The 15,345-nt window shown below is 42.5% G+C and overlaps 1 protein-coding gene across 1 annotated transcript in view; it reads right to left on the bottom strand.

Moving 5' to 3' along the window:
• Positions 1 to 523: 523 nt before the first annotated feature.
• WWC1 (WW and C2 domain containing 1) overlaps positions 524 to 15,345 on the bottom strand; it is a 39,471-nt gene continuing 24,649 nt past the window's right edge. The window contains exons 11-22 of the mRNA XM_010291557.1: positions 14,330 to 14,438; positions 12,444 to 12,524; positions 11,431 to 11,517; positions 9,930 to 10,122; positions 8,398 to 8,550; positions 7,694 to 7,794; positions 6,745 to 6,895; positions 5,897 to 6,061; positions 4,352 to 4,444; positions 3,249 to 3,479; positions 1,727 to 1,848; positions 524 to 1,196 (exon numbers count right to left, since the gene is read on the bottom strand). Coding sequence (XP_010289859.1) covers positions 1,130 to 1,196; positions 1,727 to 1,848; positions 3,249 to 3,479; positions 4,352 to 4,444; positions 5,897 to 6,061; positions 6,745 to 6,895; positions 7,694 to 7,794; positions 8,398 to 8,550; positions 9,930 to 10,122; positions 11,431 to 11,517; positions 12,444 to 12,524; positions 14,330 to 14,438 — 1,553 coding nt within the window. The 3' untranslated portion in view covers positions 524 to 1,129. The remainder of the gene's footprint in view (positions 1,197 to 1,726; positions 1,849 to 3,248; positions 3,480 to 4,351; positions 4,445 to 5,896; positions 6,062 to 6,744; positions 6,896 to 7,693; positions 7,795 to 8,397; positions 8,551 to 9,929; positions 10,123 to 11,430; positions 11,518 to 12,443; positions 12,525 to 14,329; positions 14,439 to 15,345) is intronic.

Below are 15,345 nucleotides of genomic sequence, written 5' to 3'. Positions count from 1 at the left end.
CGTTGTTAAGCGGTGGGGTGGGGGCCTGGGCCTGTGCTCCCCGTTGTTGCTTTTTAAAATCCAAGCGCGTCCTGCCTTTTGCGGAAGGGAAAGGCTCTCGCAGAGAGGAGACGCTGGGCGCAAAGATGCTGGGGGTGGGATTAGTAATGTGTCACCTAGCTCTTACCTAAGTATGTGCAAAAATCAGATTTTTGTGTAACAAACCAGGGAGCAGGTGAGTTACTAAAGGTGCTAGAGCTGTGAAATCTGTATTTAGAAGAAAAGGGAAAAGCGCAGGTGCCCCCAAGTTACTCCAGCGGGCCTGTGATCCACCCCCTACCTCACAAAAACGCCTGGGCTGAGGGGTGTGCAAGACACAGTAAAAGCTATATACTTCCAGCTAGTGACAGAAAAAAACCCAACACGCCGGGGCCAGTTAATGAGAAGATTCACACATGACAAAAAGCAAGAAGGCAGGTTTGTCCAGAAAGGTCACTTTATTGGAAAAACCTAAAATGGACTTAAAACCTGCAGCCCTCCTCCCACAGCAGTGGTTTCAATGGGCTCCCCAAGGTACCTTAACAGACCCATTACAGACATGAGCTGCAGTACAAATGTTAAAAGTGCAAGTGGGTTCACACCCACTTTTAGGAACTGGCAGGAAACACAAATGCTTCACAGCTCACAGAGAATTCGTTCACAGCACTTGGGAGTCAAAACCGGCTCCCCGCATTCCCCACAGGGTACAAAATACATCACTCAGAGGAGAGTCCGATGCAGAACATCGTAGAAGGTAGGGGCGAGGTTCCTTCAAATTTGTTTTATTGCAGTAAAACCTCTAAAAGGTAGAGCTGTACAAAAAGTCTAAACAGCATTATTTAAGAATAACAGCACCTTACGCTGCATTTGTTCTTATTTAAAATTCTATTTCCCAAAAATACATTCCTAAATATACAAACTATACAATCTTGTCACTTTAATGCTGGTTTCTGTGATGATATATCTTTAACCTAAAAATTTTCAAAACATCCACATACTGACAAAAGTTCTAATATACAAATGCCTTGGTACCTTCATAATACCACATAAATAACTTCAAAACCCAAACTGCATTTGTAGAATTGTCCGGAAGGTAAATACTTTATGGTGATCACACATCATCGGCAGAGAGCGTTGGAATGTTTATCCTCGGCCGTGTGAAAAATGCCATTTTCTCTCTAAAAAAAGATGATCAGTTGTTAATGCAACAGAAGTCTTGCCAGAAACGTCCATCATCCATGTTAAAATTTATCCCATCAGCTGTCACCAAAAGGAGCAGCAGCCCATCCTCTTGCAAGCTACACCTCTTATTTGCATATCGGACATGAGGCATCCTTACAGTTAAACTCACAACACTGACCTTACCAAAAAGCCATTTTGGAAAGGCGCTTTTTTTTTTTTTTTTTGCTTTCTAGGCATGTTACTTAGGGAAGCAAAGGGCTCCTTCTGTATTAAACAAATGAATTGTTGCCAGGTGGGGAGTGATTTGGAGTACTCCTGGTTGCTTTGAGATCATGTGCGATGCTACAGCTAGTTTCCCCGACTCTCAGTCCTTATACTTTGATATAAAAATACAGAAGTTTGTAGTAGTAAACTGTTCTGCTTAAATAAAAAGAACAGCTTTCCTCATCAGCATCTTAGTCATCCACAAAAAAAATGATGGTTAACAGTCAATTTTTCCTCCCCTTTACCAGTGACCTGTAATTACCTGAATGACTGTACTTCCAGAGGCTCCTTCCGACTCTGCCCGCGCAGCCTGTGGACATCCTTGGCAGCAGCTCTCATCATTTTATCAGCCTTGAGCTCAGACTTGTGTTCTGTTTTTTCTACCTAAGCAAGCAATGGAAAGGAATTGTTTGTGTTTTCAGGAAGAATAATTTTATCCCGACTAATCTCCAAATACAGCAGTACTTCAGCTGCAGGTCTGAAGGGTTTGGAAGCTGCTGACTCTGGAAATCAAGAGCCACATAAGCTAAACTGAAAGCTTGTCAGCTAACCATTGTAATGGAGACAGCTTTTTGTAAGGTCTTTTTCCAGCCCTTTGTTAAGAATTATGGGTGCTGTCTGCACCTTCTTTGTATCTTCTTGATATTTTTTAAGTCAGCAGATCAGCTCACGCAAGAACATGGCAACCCATGTTGCAGCTGTGCCCCAAAGAGAACCTGGTACCAACTCACTCCAGCACCTGGTGCCGTTGTAAGTTAGTTTCTGCCTGGTGTCAGCAGAGATGCCCTGACAAAATCACAGAAGTTGAGAAGGAGCCCTGTATACAAGGGAGAGTATGATGTAGACAGAATAAGCTAAGTGCTAACCAGGACACACCAGACCTACTGGGAGACTGCATGTGACAAAATGGATGGCATTGGTCACTTCCTGTACTTGCACCTGTGCTAAGGCAGAAAATCTCTGTGATGGTAAACGCACAGGTTCAGGACTAGCAGAACTCTACAGGGCATTAAAGAGGGGACAAACCCAGCAAAAGAAAAAGAAGTCCAGCATCTAAGACATGAAGATAATCAGCTATGGAATAATACTTAAAGAAACCAAACAAAAAAACAAAAACATGACAGAAGACTGCCCTACTTGCTCATCACCGACCCAGGCTTATTCAGACATTTCTGAAGCTTTACCTACCTTATCTGTAAATACATTCCTTTTGAAGCTCATGATTTTCATTACTATCACTCTCCAGAAAAGTTATAATGCAATGAAAGACAACTTTCATAGAAGGAAACAAAATTGTTTAATGAACTGTTTGTTGAAATGCATGGTAATTAGTTCTGCTTCCTTTCCATCCCTGCCCTGCAGTCCACCCTTCATAAGCAGAAAGACAGATACTATTAAGCTCTTAAAACCAGAAAGTCTCCTATCATCCGACTTAGGTTATCACTTCATATGCATAAGGATCCTATTCTAAAACCAGGTGTCATCCATGCACAAGTTTTATGCAGCCATTATTTCTCTTGCAAGAAGCAAGAGACATAACTGCTAACCCTCGTATCTGTGGGAAGGCAGGCACAGACTCTGCAGTTTTAAATACCACACCTGAGAATAGCCAGACACTCAAGGACTGCAGCTCCTGTTATCAATCGCTTGCTTGATGGAGCTGGAAGTGGAAGACACAAGTGACTAATGCTAAGGCTTCATTTCCTGACTGTCCAAAGTCCTCTGTTTCTCAAATCACGTTTCTCAAACATGTTGAATAAAATCCAAAGGCAGGTATTACTCACTCGTTTTTCCACTAGCCTCAGCAGCAGTCGAAATCTCTCATCATCCTTCACCCACTGCGGCAACTCTTTTTCACCCTGACTTTGAGCTTGTTCCAACTGTTCCTTCAGTTCCCTCAGCACCGAGATCTCCTGAACCAGCCGATCATGCCAAGTTTTCGAAGCCTGCAGATCCAACTCCAGGTCTAGTGAAGTGCGGATTAAACGCTCTGTACCAAAGGACTTGATTGAAGGCTAGAAAGGAAGGGGTGTGTGAACACAATGATGAGAATTGTCCCAAGCACTCCTCCATGAAGGGTCAAATACATTATGAGACCCATTTTTCCAACACTACTGTTCACACAAAACATCTCTATTGATCCGGCTTTCCAACCTGTCTTGAGACAGGAAGCACAAACTCAAGCAAGCCTTTTCATTTCAGTGTTTCCACTAAATTTCTTCCTTGGCTGCTTCTCCAAATCATCAAGTCTTGCTTGCACACCTTGCTCCTAAGTTTAATGTCTCATTTTCAGATGAATCCACAATGCAGCAGTGTTTGTTTTTTCCAGTAACGTATTATGTTGCCTTCTGCTAGTTTCAAACACAAGCTGCCTCAAGAAAACTGTCTCCTTAGGAGCTCAGCATCAGTATTCCCTGGGGAGTTTCAATGATTGCCATCACAACATGCACAGGGGTTCCTTGTGTGCCACGGAGTCACTACAACAGGGCTACCTGAGCATCCAAGACATGATGCTCCTCACCTTCTTCCCCAGCTCCTCAGATTTATTGTAAGTACTTAAGAATCTCACAACAATAAACACAGCAAAACTGTTCATGCTACTTCTGTTCTGACAAGACTGAAAATTAAAAAAAAAATCTTCCTAGATTGATTGTTCTAAATAAGCTCCGGCTTAGACAAGTTGGAAGTTGTCTTGTGGAAGTTCCAACCTATATTCTGATATATCAAAGAGAAGTAGCCTTGAGAGACTTCTCACATGCAAATAAAAGGTTGTGAATGAAAGCATATGGCAACTGATTTCTGTTTGCAAGTTCTTCCTTTGAAACAGTTTTACAGTTTTTGCAAGTGTCTATGCTAGAGAAAGAGAGATAAGTGGTGATGTTTTTACCCGTTTCACTCTGACGCTTCGTCTCTCCATTGCATTTCGAACAAAGGGGGGCTTTTTGGATAGCGTTGAACTGTCACTATCACTGCGATTGAGCTGCAAATAAAAGTGAAACCCACATATTTTTCATGAAACAAATACAAGCAGTGCGTACATGCATTATTAGCACGGTCAGAGAGTTCTGTAAGCTATTATAAGCAGTGATGTAAGCAGAACTATGAAGTTTTGTGAAAGGCTACAGCAGAGAGCTGCCACCCCAATCCGGGTGCACAACATGCAATCCATTTGGCATGGCCAGATCCTGCCACAAGCCTTGAACCTTGTCCCTTTTTGGGAATAGACTGGATAGAAAGAGAGACAGTAAGTTAGGGTGTAATACGGCACTGTACCCCACTGCCCTTCTCCTGTGCAAGTAACTAGGCTGGGCAAAACAGCCTAGAAAAATAAGCTCTAGGTAATAAAAAAAACCCCTGCTCTTTTCTTTGCATCTGCAAAATATAGGGCTATTTTATTGGAGATTTCTCTTTCCTCCAGTCACCTGTATTTAAGCTAGCCATGCAAGATGTAGGTTTACCTGTAAGCCATCCCTCTGGGTTTTTCAACTTAAGAGTGGTCACATTACACACACACACACTGACTGCCTTCTTTTGTGATTGCCTCTAGACCCTCAAAGAGAGCTCAACTCAATCAGAGTTTAATTCCCTTCTCATGTTCCTTCTCAAAATTGGGGGTGGGGGAAACAGGCATGTGGGATCTGCATGTGCTGGAACACGGTATCTCTACCACCCAAGCACAGGCCACTGCTGCACATTAAATAGGGTTTGTTTCTATGGAAGCACCTGCTTCTGAATTGGAGAAAACCTGCACATCAAATCAGGCTCAGCTGTATTAACAGCATGCCCACTTAGGACAGGTCACATGTAATAAAACACAGTGCTTGCTTGTTTGCCAATTCCATTTAAAAGAAGAGTTATTATAGTTTACACTGACCCTCAATCCAGGAAATAATTGTGAACAAACATTTCAAAGCAGTGAAAGTGACATCCTGACCCAGTACATGGCCTGTTCTAAAGTTACCTTCAGACAAAGCACACTGGAGATTTTCAAGTTTCCACAATTTTTTTGCTGACATGATCAGGTACTTACCTGTCTAGTTCTATCAAGCTTTCATGTTTACCTCATCTAAAGTCAGGTGGACACAGCTAACTCAGTTCAAGTTAGCACAGAACAGCCTTAAAGCAGCAGGAAAGGGTTTGATATGTAGCTTACTCATCACTGTCTTACAGCAGCCCTTCCAGGGCATCTCAACATGCTGCATGTACCACAAACACAGATGCACAGATATATTTTACGAATTTTTGCTTAATACTATTAGATCCAAGGAAAGATACTGTCTAGGAGGTGAGGACAGAACAACTTCTGAAGTCAAAGGGGGAGAGAAGAAAGCAGTGTCAGGGCTCTGAAAAATTCAGACTAAGTGAACATCGATATCACGCATTCATTAATGGAAAAACACCATTTATAACCTCAGGCTTGCATTTTCCTTACCCGACACACATACTGACTTTGTGGTCCTGGTGAAAATGTTTTTGAGCGGATGATAGTGCTACCTCTGACAAGCTGAGTTTGGGGTGGATTTGCTGCTCTTTTGTCTTTCGGACGAACTACAGTGGAAGACTGTGCAAGGCTCTCTGTGTTTGTCTCTTTATCCACCTGAAAGACAGATACTGCAGTGTAAATGCCAGCTTGCCGTTCTTACCGATGACACATACCCAGGGCTCTCTGACAGCCACCTGTGATACTTCTCCGCTTTCAGTCCCAGAGGCATTGCATTCAAATAGCTATTATTTAGCCCTTTTCATGCAGGCTGTCCTGACACTTCACTCCTTGAACTCAGTAGCTGTTACATTAACTGTATCGCTCCCTAAGGGCTCTGCATCCATTGATTGCTGTATGACACAACTGATTCCAACGAGCTTTGCCTGTTGATCCAGTACATCAGTGTGACCTGGCAGTCTCAGACAGAACAGAGGTATGATTTTAAAGACCATTCCCTTACTTCTTGTGCACCTGCAGCAAAGATCCAAATCGTTGTATGTACATGCACAGAGAGCATGTGTACAGTGCACATTTGTTAGACTACAACTACATTCAGAATTAAAAAAAACCCCAACAGTTACCATGAGCAGCAAAAAGGCGGCATGAAATGATGCTATATTAACTATGGGACAAGATGGTCACACAGAGTTAAAAAGATTTCAGGTAGATAAACATTTAAACTTCAGTGATGAACTTTCAAATAACTGCTGTAGCCTTGCTCAGCTCAAAAGCAACCCAGGCAGCTGATCAATGGGAAGCTTAACTCATGTTTCTGTTCAAAAGGCCCTTGACTTTACCTTCACTGCTATTTCCATGTGCAGCTGGGAATTCAGACTTTCTTCAGTTTCCCACAGCGATTTTCCGGCACAGAATTCTTCTTCCTCCTCCTCTGCTTCATTTTCACTGATCTCGCCCTGTTCTTCCTGATCAGGAACCTCTTCATCTTGCCTGTTAAGAACAGCTTTGTTATTGAACCAGCCTACTGTGAACAACAGTCTGGTGCTGCAGCAGGAGTTACCTCCTGTAAACTGCTGGACAGAAACATGTCCCCAAGGCAGACGGTTGTACCTGGCACGTCCTGTAGCCACTGAGATTACACAAACACAGGTTTATAAGGAGATAACTGAAACTGGAGTGAAGCTGCACCAGAACGCAACCATTACAGCCAAAAAACTTCATAGTGATCTTGCTTCAAAAGAAACAGGCTGAGGGTTCAGCCATGTAGGCTGAGCTTAAGGTGAGTGCATCCTAAGGGGAGCTCTCAGGATGCCATTAATCTTAGCTTAAAAAGTGATGCTGGACAAAATTGAAGCATTGTTTTAATATCCTTTTCGGCTCCTTTGAACTCACAGCTGGCTTCTCCATCAAACCCACTGGTCAGGCTTGCTTTTTATTTCAAATGTTGGGCTTCATTAATAAAATCTGAATCTGAACCATGTAAACAACAGCCAGAATTAATATTCAAGCAAAGCTTTGTGCCATACAGTGGAGCTTTCATGGACATCCGTAGAACATTGTACAAGTGACAAAATTAGCATAGTGCTATTGGCTATTTTCAACATTTATCAGTTTTGTTCTCATTTCCCAAGCACAACCTCCAGAACAGAAGAAACTACATTTTTCACCAAAACAAAAAGAGACAGAAGAAGCCTCCCACAGCTCTGTATCATCTGCTTTTTTCTCTGCACATGAATCCCTAAATGCTCTCCTCATCCCTCAACGCTAGGACGGTGGGATGCTACCTACCAGCTCTCTCCACCAGTTAAAGTGCTTCTGCTTTCCTCCAGTTTCTTCTCCACAGCTTCCAGTTCAACAGCTGTCTGCTCTAAGAGTGCTGAGACAGAGTCCTAAGGAGATCAAGAGGCTTCTTGTGAAGATACAGTTCTCATGAACTGCAAAGTGCCCAGCCTTTCCAGTCAGAACAGCCCCAACCAGCTTTCCTCTGGTGGCAGGAGAGAGTTGTAGTCTCTACACCTGCGTTGTTCAAGCAGCCTATTGCAAATACAGTGCTCAGTCAAGCCTGTGCGAGCATACCTGGCCCACCTCCCCCAGTTACACCAGCATATGCATGTGTACTAGGCTGAGCCTACTGCATGCCATGCACGTGTAAAGGTAAGTCTGTATCTCGACTCGTTCAGCAAGTTCATTGCAGCAAGGTGAACTGCCTAGTAGGAAGAAAGGCAAGAGCTCACACATCACTTACACCAGACCAGATACCACATCCCTCAGCTTCGTGAGGAGCAGATTTCAGTAAGTATTTAGCCCAGGACAAGGGCATATCTGTAATCGACATGTTAATTATTTCGCTGCACTTAGTGACATTTTCAAGTTCTAAATATAAACACTCCAGCCTTCACTTCTCATCTGTTGTAACGGTCCTTCAGCCACATAAACTCTCTTACTAGTACTGTTTAGAAAGAGATTTGTTTGATTTCAGCGGTTGTTCTTACTGTTTTTTCAGTGCAGGGTACTTCAGAGTGAATGTTTCCTTGTTTACTTTTCCTGTTTTGCTTCTGCAGATACTTGTAACTAAGGAGGTTGTACCAACGGGTTGATTTCTCTCCGGATCTACATATTTCAGCAAGGCTAATTTGTGCTCCACCCTATTGAGAGCAAAAAGACATTTTTAATGTAATACTAAAATGAACCACTACCACACCAGTAAGAAGAAATGAAAGCGAAAATCCAGGAATACTTGACTTTGGCAGGTTTTACAAAAAGAGAAATTGCCCTGTTTATCCCCATTTCAACAGCACTGGTAATGTTTCACGTTTAATTATTTTTAACATTGTCTAGGACTTCCAATCCAAGCAGCAAATGCTTCGCTACAGCTCCTGTGCACAAGAATCCAGAAGTATGAACAGTGCTACTGCAGCCAGGATAAATTTCAGCCAGAGCTTCAAAGAAAAAGAGAAAGGAACAGGAGGTGAAGACTCCCTGACAAAAAAATCTGCAAGGCTGACAAAAATTACTGCCTCAGACTGAGATGCTTTAGTTTTGTATATTCCATTCCTCTTCATCTGCCTTGTCATTTTTTACTGCCTTGCATTTAGTACACATCCTGACATATTCAAAACCAAAGTAAAACTGATTTGCAATTTATTTAATCCATATCTGAGTGGACTCCATTGCACCAGCCCAGTCCAGCAGACTGCATGCTGAGCACAGCTCCTGCAAGTTAGCATGCTCCCACCTGGAGCTCAGGTGCTGTAGGACTGTACATGCTGCCAGAAGAGAAAAACCTAATTTGGAAAACAGATGCTTTCCTAAACCAAAGTGTGCTTTGCAAAGCAAGTAAAGGAAGAAATGCAGAAGCACCATAAAACATGCACCTCGCCAGCCAAAGGAGATACTATGGAATATATCCACGACAAAACATCAACTCTTCTGTATCTTAATGGTTGCCTACGTGCCAACTCAACACATCCTACTCATGTTCTGGACTACAACACTCCAGAAATAGTTCTATTAAAATCAACTTGCTCAAGTAATACTGAGCAACAAAAAAGCTCTTCTAACAATAGGGGGCAGCTGGTTATGGCAATACTAGCACTCAAAAAACCTATACTCATATGGGTTTTAATAGTGTAGGTTAATAGCAGTTTTTAAAAAATCCTTTAGAGATCTTTAATATTCTACGGTGGTTTCCAAGTTTCTGTAAGAAGTCCATTCTCAATTACATTGCAATAAATGTTTCCAAAAGGAAGAAAAATAGGTAGGGTTTCACAATAAATCATGAGAGAAGGGAAATCTAGTAGTCTGACAAAGTCACCAGTAGTTCTGTGACACAACATTTATCTAATAGATTATTTTTTTTCCTGATCAAAATTGTTATTGCTACAAACACTACCTGGGAAAGGTCATATAGCTAAAGATTATCAGGAAAACTTTCACAGAAATTACCACACTTCAGAGTTTAAAATTTTGCCTAATTAAAAAGAGGAAACGAACACAAAGATATTAAATAGAGATTAATACTAACCAAACATTCTTCAAGGTGAGATTTATCTACAGTGCAAACATCGACTCTTAAAGTCTTCTGGCGTAAAGCCGGGTAAGAGATAGAAACCCAAAATACTTCATTGTACACAAGATTGTCTGAAGCTTCCACTGGTCTTGTGCGAAACAAGCAGCTTGTGCTTTCTGAACAGGGCAGGACAGCCACACGAATGTTCCTATTGAAAGAAGTGTTGCAATCAGTACTACCGTACAGGTTTGCAGTTCTCTCCACTGCAAGAACTTCATATATCTGCAAGTGAAATTCATCCTAAGCCCTGTGGACATTACTGTCTGTCGTGGTTTAGCCCCAGCCGGCAACTAAGCACCACGCAGCCGCTCGCTCACTCCCCCTCCCGCAGTGGGACGGGGAAGAGAATTTGGGAAAAAAAAACTCGTGGGTTGAGATAAACACGGTTTAATAGGACAGAAAAAAAAGAAGGAAACAATGATAATACCAACAAAGGAATGTACAAGAACAAGTGATGCCCAATACAGCAATTGCTCACCACCCCGTGATCGACAGCCCGTCCCCGAGCAGCGATTTCCGCCCCCCAGCCAACTCCAGTTTATGTACTGGGCATGACGTCGTATGGTAGGGAATATCTCTTTGGCCAGTCTGGGTCAGCTGTGTCCCCTCCCAGCTCCCCGTGCACCCCCAGCCTACTCGCTGGAAGGCCAGCACAAGAAGCTGGACTGTCCTTGGCTGCTCAGCAGCAACCCAAAACATCAGCACACTATCAACAGCTTCTCATCCCAAATCCAAAACACAGTCCCGCACCAGCCTCTGCGAAGAAAACCAGCTCCATCCTGGCTGAAACCAGGACACTGTCCTATCCTATTCTTTGGAATATCAGTCAACTGAGAAAAAAGCAACATCTCATCACAACAGAGACATGAAGTGGCCTAAGTTGACATTGACTTCATCCGTCTGAATCTCGTAACCAAACATCATGGGATTATATTTTACATGGCTGTTTACAGCTGTGCAACTTGTCGTGCTGCTAACATACTCTGTTATAGGTAGAAACACCTATGTAAAAATGAACCAAATTTTTGTCAGCTTATTCAGCACAGAGATGAATTTAAAAAATTTGTGCCTAGAATGAGCTTAGCAGAAGCTGTACATTTCCCCACACATTGCGTCTGTGCAGGTGTCCAAGGATGGAGTTCTGTAGCAGAACAAACGCCCCTTCTCCACTCAATGCATTTGCTCTGGGCACTGCTACAGTTAAGAACCTTGCTGGCTAGTGCTAATTCCAGGCAAGTCTCTTCCTACCAAATACAGACCTTTGAGAAAAAAACCTGCATCTTATTTCAGTCTGCAGGTTTATTAGTTCATAGAAGTTGCTAACACCTAACAAAGTATAGAAGCATTTCAGAAAGGGTAAATTTTTAAGAGTGTGAAAAAACAAAAACCAACATCTGTTTAATTCCTACTGGAATCTCAAACAAGTACTTCAAGCGTGTTTGTGTCACCCACTTACACTTTTTGATCTTGTTGTAACAGCAGTGCTGGAACATTACTCAGCTGGATCACCAGTATCGCAAATTGTTTACTTTTGTCATCATATCTGAATTGGAAACGCAAAATAAAAAGCATTATTACTAGAGAAGACTGCCTTGGACTCCATGAATGAGTATTCCACTTGCTTCATTAACACAAACAAAGTGTACAAACACAAAAATTAAAAGTTTACAAACAAGACAAAACTGTAATGGGACAATGGCTTGACTATAGTTTAAAACAAAAACAGTTTCATATTACAGATTTGCAACCAGAACATCCAGAATTTAGAACAGTCCAGATCATCCAGCACTTAGGAATTCAGATACCGTGGAGTATAGATTTGACCTAATACACATTGCTTTTCCTGGGGTCTGGCTACATTGCTGTATCATAATTAAAGCTTTTTGAAAGGCCTTATATAACGACTATAATATTAAAAAGTTACAAATAGAAATACATGAAGTACAACAATGAAGATATTATTGGTAACCATTGTTGATGGCCGTGACAAAAGGATTTTGTGCTACTTTTTTTTTCCCTCAAATCATAAATAATCTTCCACTAAGTCATTTAAGGAAGATACCTTACCTTCCTAAGCCTTACCCACTACTTGTAGGATTCAGGTGTGGTCAATGATTATGATTTCCATTTACTCTCGGCAGTCTTCCCCCACAAGCTGCACACTAAAGGAGACTGCAAGCCAGCAAAAGGCTTTCTCCAGCCCAGCACTGTCAGTGCTCCCATTGTTGCTCTGCATCCTCATACCACACTATCGCCAGTTGATTTCCACTGACATGAAAGAGGGTAACTGGGCCAAGGACCTCCTAGAGTTGAGTGTAATTCTCAATTACACTACAAAGAGGGCATTAGTTAGTTAATACTAATAGGCCAGGATATACAGGAGAAGAGAACATACAGCACTATCTTTTAAATCCCATATATCACTCTCTCCACTGGAAGGAAAATCCAATAAAAATGTGTAGAGCTTACCTCATTGCAATTTGCACTTTAGCTGTCCCAACTGCTTCTGTATCATCACTGTCAAACAGCATCACTTCTGACACACATGGTCTGAAAGAAATCAAAGACAATTAAGGACTTGATTTCCCCCTTATTGAAGTGTTAGTATTTAGGTGATACAAGATCTTTTCCCTTCCATTCAGGGGTTGGGTGTATGGATTTTGTAAAATTAGCAGCTAAAAGAAAGCCCATTTAAGAAGTAAGTGCAATCATCCTTAGAGGTATGTATTACAGTGCTTATCAGCAGAAAGTCATATGCCTTCCTCTTTCACTGCCAAAAAAAGCCACACAAAAGACTGCAAAAATAAGGCAGTGGGGGATTTTTGAAAGGGTTCCCTTGACTGGGTTTTAGTAAAGACAGCTGACTGCCCAGCAACAGAAATAAGACTTAACAACTGCAATCCTGTCCTGCATCATGACAGCAAAAATTCTCAAGTTTGATTAGATTTAAGTCATTCCTTTGTTTCTTTAAGAAATCAAACTTCCCTAAGCACATTAGAAGTGAGAGAGTACACTGACTGGTCTTCCTTGAAACAGCTACCTGCATCATTTCCCTCCCGATGTACACCTCCTCCAAAGTTTTATGCACTGAAAGTCCCCAAAACTACATTCATTGTCTAATTGACTCAGAGGCTATGCTGTAGCACATGAAAACAGGATTAGCATTCTTCTCTTCTAGGTAGTTTTCATATTACTTAGCTCTCTCTTGCATTTCATTACATTTCAGCTACAGAGTACAAGTGTATTGCTCATCCAACCCTCACCATTTATTATAGTTATCAAAATGATACTGTAGTCATTACAAAGGTTGCTAAGTCAACAACCTAAACAACACTAAGTACCATCAGACACGCGAGTGTGCATGGAATGCCTTCTGTAACTGCCACACATTATCCCTCCTCCCCTCTCCCCAGAGGTCCCTATCCCGTCGAGGGGACACAGGGACCCTAAGACACCCAGCTGTCTGTCTGCCTGGCTTGAGCTGACGAGGTCTAATTTACAGAAGCATTGCATTTTCTTGTCAAAGTGAATTGTGCTGTAAACTTAAAAAAAATTACTCATTTATCTAGAGAATTAATGAAAACAATGAATGAATAGATGAGGGGGAATAGGAGATGAGCAATTTTTCACCTCTACAGTTGTGTCTTGCAACAAATGACCCCATAATTCATCTCAATGCCAATAAAAGCAGCAGGAAAACCCATGTTAGATGCAGCCAAACCAGGCATCAGTAAGATGAGTACCTTCTAGTGACCTTTTTGTCAAACCACCCCAGACAGCTTTAGCAAGCAGTAAGGGAGGTCCAGAAACCCACCGAGAGCAGTGACACCCAGCTCTGGCTATAAGCTATGCACTTAGTGGGAGAAGTACTGCAGAAATCACATACTGGATCCAAGTACTCGGGAACTGCATCACAGCACATACGCATCCATGAGGCAGTTCAAGGTGCTTCTGCTACCTTCCTTAAACATCCCAAAGTCCTCTCACGCTGACTGAGGGCTGTCATTGACACCAGAATGGCTGGCTGACAGGAGATGAACTTTACAGCTGCGAGATGGCTCCGCTAGCCCCATCAAGGCAGCAGTCACAGCTTACCAGCACCTTCACAAACAGACCAGCTGGTGGAACAAGTTCTTTGTGAGCTTGATTTCAGCTACTTCTATTTTGGGAAGCATGGGTCATTTTGATAATCAAATTCAACCTGCTCATAGTTTTTTCAGAAGTACTAAGAAATATGAGATGGAGAACATTAGCCACCAAATTACAAAACCGATCATAACCAGCATTATTCCAGCTGACTCCTGCATGCAAAACTGAGTCATTGGCTTCTTCCTAGAGAGAGATCTGTTGTCTACCTTTGCACAGACGCCTCATATACCCCGCTATCTCCAGCAACAGATTCATCAGACACTGCAGCTGACACACACGCCACCTTCAGTGCCGTCCCTCCAGCCGTATTTATACCTATCAGAAAAACACAGAGGAAAATCAAAAAAAGGTGTTAATGAAAACGAACAGTCTGGATCAGGAGCCGCTTTTTTCTTATCCTCCCCTTGCATTCCATTTTTTCCCCACCCAAGTATCATTAAGCAACAGCACATTTCTGAAGACAGAGAAGACAGACGTAGAGTGGGCTGTGCTCAACAGCCACAGTCAAGTTAGTGCTTCAGGAATGTGCCCAACTGCCCTGGAGCACAAAAAGCCCCTGGACAAGCAGAAGAACAGCCTATGTGGTGGAGGTGAGAGCAGGGCTTCATTGCACAGTCAATGCCCATTTAATACTTGGGTCCTGCAGTAGCGTACCCAGAGGCTGAGGTTACACACTGGTTGTGCTGAGTGCGTTACAACCGGCTACCCCTGGCACCTCTGCGGGTGCAGGTCCTCGCAGGCAACGCAAGGAGAGGCTTTTGAAGCACCTGAAGGGCAGGGAGGTACCCGTGTCAAGATGGGCAATGTGCAGAAGAAGCAGAACTTGTGAATTCCAGTGTAGTTATACATCTGAACCAATAAAACAACTTCTACTGCAAGTCACCCTTAAGCAGGTGGTAGGCCTTCTGGTCCTGGCTACCCACAGAGCAGCAGCGAGGCGAACGCTACTGACCAAGTTCTGGCCAAGTACAGATTATGCTGAGGGGTATATCCTACCTGGAGAGCTTATACCAAAAATCTGGCTTCAAGGAGGGGAAACAGCAAAAACAAAAACAAACAAACAAACAAAAAAAAAACAACCCCAAAAAACCCAAACCCGCCTACCCCTGAACCCAAAAGGTTGATGTACACAGGAGAGAAGATGGATCCAGAAAGACCAGGTTAACTGGCTAAACATGGAGAGAAAGAAAGATTACAGGATTCAAAGTAGCAGCCACATGCA

Source organism: Phaethon lepturus, unplaced genomic scaffold, assembly GCF_000687285.1.
Source record: "Phaethon lepturus isolate BGI_N335 unplaced genomic scaffold, ASM68728v1 scaffold8830, whole genome shotgun sequence".
In the NCBI taxonomy this organism is placed as follows: domain Eukaryota; kingdom Metazoa; phylum Chordata; class Aves; order Phaethontiformes; family Phaethontidae; genus Phaethon; species Phaethon lepturus.
This window is presented reverse-complemented; position numbering and strand designations above follow the sequence as displayed.